We start from the raw sequence: 5165 nt of genomic DNA on the forward strand, positions 1-5165 counted from the left end.
GGCTAGGGAAGCCACGAACTGGAAACAGGGGAGAACGTGCAGAGAAGAATTATTCACGGGATTTCTTGTGTTTGCGTATGGCTGAGATGATCTGGGAGAGTTATAACTATTGTTTGATGCGTATAAGTTCTAAAAAAGGGAAGAATCAGAGCTGGAAACGCGTGGAGAAAGAAAATATCTCAAAATATTCTCTCTTCACTGCCCGAGTAAAGAAGAATTATTTGGAGTTATTGTGAGGGATTTCAGCGTGCATGTGAGTATATAAAGGCTCCTTGGGTCGACTACCAGGGGTGTCTAGAGTTGGGAGGAGAAGAGAGGAAGCTGCAGAGGAAGAATCACGAATTCTCTCTGCTGCTGCTGCTGTTCGTGATGAAGATGAAGAACATGAAGAACGGACCAGGAGAAGCAGTCGTTTATAAACAGTGAAACGACTCGCGACCGTGGGTCGTAGGTGTGGGTCTTAGAGATACAACAACAATAGCACTTCTTCTGTGTCGTTCATTTTGGACGCTTTCTGTGGGTCGCACATCCACTGTTTTATTATTTCATCTCCATTTTCATCCTTGTAAAAACCCTTTGAGCAATAAATAAATACTTTGAGCGTGTTTTTATCATGATGAGCTAAACCCAACACTGGGACGACGGAGGAGGTCGAGTTTCATCCATGTGGTAATTTCATTAATTCTTTTATTTACTTTTTGCACGAATTTTAATTGAATTAAGATTTTAAATTAATTAATTGTGATTTCATTTGATGGAGTATGCTTAGTCCTAGGGATTTTTGATATGCCATGCTTAAGAAATACAAGTAATATTTTATAAAATCTATCTTGGCAATAAACTAGAGTTAATATTTGTTTTGTTTTGAACTATAATCGCCTAGAATTAAGTTCTGAACCACTTGAAAATGAAAAATGGTCGAATCTTTAGTCCCAGCACTCTTGCCCATATTGTTAATATTTTTTGTATATATTTTTATTTTTAAATATTTACAAGTCCGAGCAACGAACCTTTACTACCACTTTCAAAACTATAACAGTCGGCAACTACACATGGAGCATTACAACTCCATCAAAAAGGGAGAGCTTGGTAAGCAATGCAAAGCTGACGCAAACAGAATGGCTATGTACTGCATGAAATACATCAACTTGTGGCTACAAGCTCATGGTAGGGTGAGATGCAGCAACGTCAACTTTGAAAATCTGCCAGGAGTGCCAGATCAAGGAGCATATCCAGATTGCCTGTTGTACACCTGCTATTGGATCAAGAGAAGTGTCAAGCCAACTAGAAACAAGTCGTAGAGTGTATTGAAAAAAGCTGACATCATAGAGAAGATACAAGAAAGAAGAGTTGGGATGGCCTACAAACTTCTTACTGCATCAGGAGATGAAGAAAGCTGGGGTGAATTTTCCAACTCAGAATACCTCAACAATTGCTTACTTGGAACAGATTAAACAGACAAAACTCTTTTTAACTATAGTATACTGCACAATAGATTAATTCTTATTGCAACAGAAAACTATTATGTCTAATATCACCTGAATTACCTTCTAATGTAATTGATACTCTAGTATGTTTTATATTTTCATCTATCATATTTTGGATAGTATATAACATCAATGTTCTATGTTATGCCTTGTCTTTCTGTCTTATTTTCTTATGAATTTATTTTGTAGCATGAATGTTCCTTCTTTGATGTTTTGGTGGGCTTCATTCCTGAAAATGAACTCTATGGAATTCAAGTCAGTTCTAGGAAAACAAGTGTTCATTCCTGAAAATGAAGTTCATTTTAGTAAATGAACTGATATAGGGGCGGTTCATTCTAGATAATGAGAAATTATGCATTGTCTTACTATCTAATGGATACCTATTAACTCTAGTACTTCAGCATTTTGTCTTCTGTCTTATGTATACCAGTTCATTTACCAAAATGAACTCTATTGGTTATAGGAAAACTTGTGTTCATTCCTGAAAATGAAGTTCATTTCAGTAAATGAACTGATACATATCCCTGATAATGAAAAATACATATCCCATAGAGTTGATTTGGTAGGAAAAATACCATAACCTGCTACAAAATATCAGTACATACATATCCAAAAAGAAATAATATCTAAAAAAAGCATTTCTAAGAAAAAAAAGGGAGTTCATTACAGAAAATGAAGTCATTCCAGAAAATGAAGTGCATATCAAAAAGTTAAAAAAAAAAAAAAAAAAAAAAAAAAAAACTACAACCAGTGCATAATCAAACAGGTAAGAGAAGTTCATAAAAACATAAAAAAAACATAAAACTAGAAAAAAAAAAGGTTCATGCATACTACTCCAGCATTAATACACGACAGGTAGCTTCGTTGTGGTTCCCAATCTTCTTGCAATTTGAGCACTTCATAGGCCTCCTCTCATTATCATAAGCACCACGAATGCGCTTCTTTGGTGGTCTTCCTGGAGGTGGCCTTGGAATACCAGGTAAAACTCTCTCGTCAGGTTCATACGCTTCTGGCCCGTCGTAATTGGGAATGGGTCGAATTGTAGGAGCATACATATGGCAAAAATGATTCGAACCAAAGTAAGGCTGAACAAACCTCAACACCTCAATACCACTCATAGTAATATAAGTAGTGGCGTGAGCACAGGGGAAACCAAACACTTTCCATCTCTGGCAAGTGCACGTCATATGCATCAGATCAACAGCATGAGAGCTAGGACAGTGAACCTCATATATACCATTACCTGACTCCGTAACACTCCATGGACGCCCTATATCGACATGTGACTTGAGTAGATCTTTATAAATGGGAGTCAAACTATCACTATAATTTCTACAGAGCTCACGCCTTTTTGCACTCATCCTCATAATCTTTATCCTAATCTCATCAACAAGAGCAGCTGAAGGCAGATCCCTTTCAGGAAGAATCCAGTTATTGAAAGACTCTGCAATAGTTGACGAGTGTGTTCCATACCTACATCCTACGAAGAAAGCATTTGTCCAGTGCTTGGGATCGATATTTCTGATGTACTTGGCAACCCAACCACATCCTATGATACACATCTCATTTAAAGCAGACTCATATTTAGCAACACTATAGTAGTATGCAGCTTTATGGAACAAATCTTGAAGTTGTTTATACTTCTCATGTGATTTCTTGATGGGGAGGTTATTCTTCAAATGATGGAAACAGTAACTATGATAAGAGTTGGGAAAATACTTGGGAATCCTTTGCTTCAGCCCTTCATGACGATCAGTGATAAAGGTGATAGGACGAGAGTCGACACAATGTTGCAGGTTCTCCATAAACCACTCCCACCCTTCAATGTCTTCTCCAGGAACTAAAGCATACGCAAAATGAAAAAATCCTACAGAATGAAAAGAACACAAAAAAGAACTAAAAGTGTCAGTTCATTAAAAAATATTTATAACAAAAATGAAAGTTTCATTCTTAAAATGAAGTCTATTCTGTAGCATGAACTGTATAATTAAAAAATCTATAACTTTTCTACACTTCATTCCAAAAATGAAGTCCATTCTATAACATGAACTGTAGAATAATCAATATCTTTAACTTTTCTATACTTCATTCCAACAATGAAGTCTGTTCTATAACATGAACTAAGACCTTCTTCTTCAAAAAATAACAAAGTAAAACATAAACAAAAGCAGCAGGAGTTCATTCCCCGCTTATGAATAGCTAAAAAACTTAACAGAGAAGCTTCATTCATTCACATTGCTATTAAAAATCAAAAAATAAAGGTTTCATTCTATATAATGAATCCCATTCTGTAGCATGAACTGTATAATCAAAAAATCTATAACTTTTCTACACTTCATTCCAAAAATGAAGTCCATTCTATAACATGAATTGTAGAATCAAAGCAGCAGGAGTTCATTCCCACTTATGAACAACTAAAAACTTAACAAAAAATAAGAGTTCATTCTTAAAATGAAGACCTTCTTAACAAAATAACAAAAGTAAAACTGATAGAAATTACTTTCTTCTTGAACATGAAATGGGTTCATCCTAGAAAATAAAAAGCCTTAACAGAGAAACTTCATTCATTCACATTGCTCTTAAAAATCAAACAACAAACTAATATGAGTTATTCAGAAAAGAAAGAAAATTTACCTTGGTTTCCATTCACACCAGTGGCATCCATCACTATTCCCTTGAATCTCCCATTGAGAAATGTTGCATCACAGTATAGGGCGAATGAACCGGTATCCTTCCATACAGGCAGCAAAACATATGAAAAGCCTCTGAAAACGTTTAGTCTCTTTATCATACTCAAACTTAATATAACTGCCAGGATTGGTAGCCTTTATTGCTTCAACATACCAAATAAGATCTGTATAACTTTTTACATCATCGCCATATATCTCTGCCTTAGATGCTTCCTTCCCTTTATAAGCATGATGGTATTTTATGTCAATACCATAACAACTCTTCACCTGAGCAACCATATCATTAGGCTTTATCGACGGATTTGACTGTATTTGATCCTTGAATAGATGCTTAATCAATTTCTTCTTCACATGTGAGTCCTTCAGCTTATAAGCACCACCATATTTATGCTCCCCATTGAATTCCTTGATAGCAAAGACAGTTTTAGCGGTATCGATTGAAATACAGTGCAGATACCAAGGACATTCTGTATTCCTACCACACTTGCCTATGAACCTGAGTCTGTCATTCTTAACCTTTGCAACTGTATAGCCAGACTTGCTGCAGTATTTTCTGACAGCTAAGGAAACCTCATCAACACCACCATGAAAAACTTGACCAACACCTTTAAAAATATCCTCCCAACCTTCGGATAAAAGAGGTTTCGATTTCTCATGACCTTCCATCATGTATTTAATCTTTGAAGTCTTAGTGAACCCAGTGCATGATTCATCGTCACTGAGCGACTGCGTGGAAATACCAGACGAAGAGCTAGAAGCAAAACCATGACAAGCCTCCTTAACAAACAGATCAAAACTTGACAATTCCTTTGAACAAGTAACAACAATTATACCTTGAAGAGAATAATCACAATTAATGGGTAGCTTTATCACAACGACTAATAAATCTTATGCTCCGAGGAGTCAAGTTTCTCCAATAATCACAAACAGATATTTTAAAGTCACGAATCATAGTATCTAAAGAAACTTTCAACGGAATACCATCCCC

At 35.9% G+C, this 5165-nt stretch overlaps 1 protein-coding gene across 1 annotated transcript; it reads right to left on the bottom strand.

Moving 5' to 3' along the window:
• Positions 1 to 2317: 2317 nt before the first annotated feature.
• LOC113306225 lies at positions 2318 to 4152 on the bottom strand. The gene is made up of 2 exons (XM_026555184.1): positions 4122 to 4152; positions 2318 to 3354 (listed from the first exon to the last, which is right to left on the bottom strand). The coding sequence occupies exons 1-2, from the start codon at positions 4150 to 4152 to the stop codon at positions 2318 to 2320; spliced, it is 1068 nt and encodes a 355-aa protein (XP_026410969.1).
• Positions 4153 to 5165: the final 1013 nt, after the last annotated feature.

This window comes from Papaver somniferum, chromosome 8 (assembly GCF_003573695.1).
Source record: "Papaver somniferum cultivar HN1 chromosome 8, ASM357369v1, whole genome shotgun sequence".
NCBI lineage: Eukaryota > Viridiplantae > Streptophyta > Magnoliopsida > Ranunculales > Papaveraceae > Papaver > Papaver somniferum.

What these genes read in the sequence shown, in the direction of transcription:
- LOC113306225 (XM_026555184.1), bottom strand. Translation starts at nt 4,152, where the DNA reads ATGGATGCCACTGGTGTGAATGGAAACCAAG. An exon ending in TGGTGTGAATGGAAACCAAG is followed by an intron (nt 3,355 to 4,121) that starts GTAAATTTTCTT and finishes TTCATTCTGTAG; the next exon opens with GATTTTTTCATTTTGCGTAT.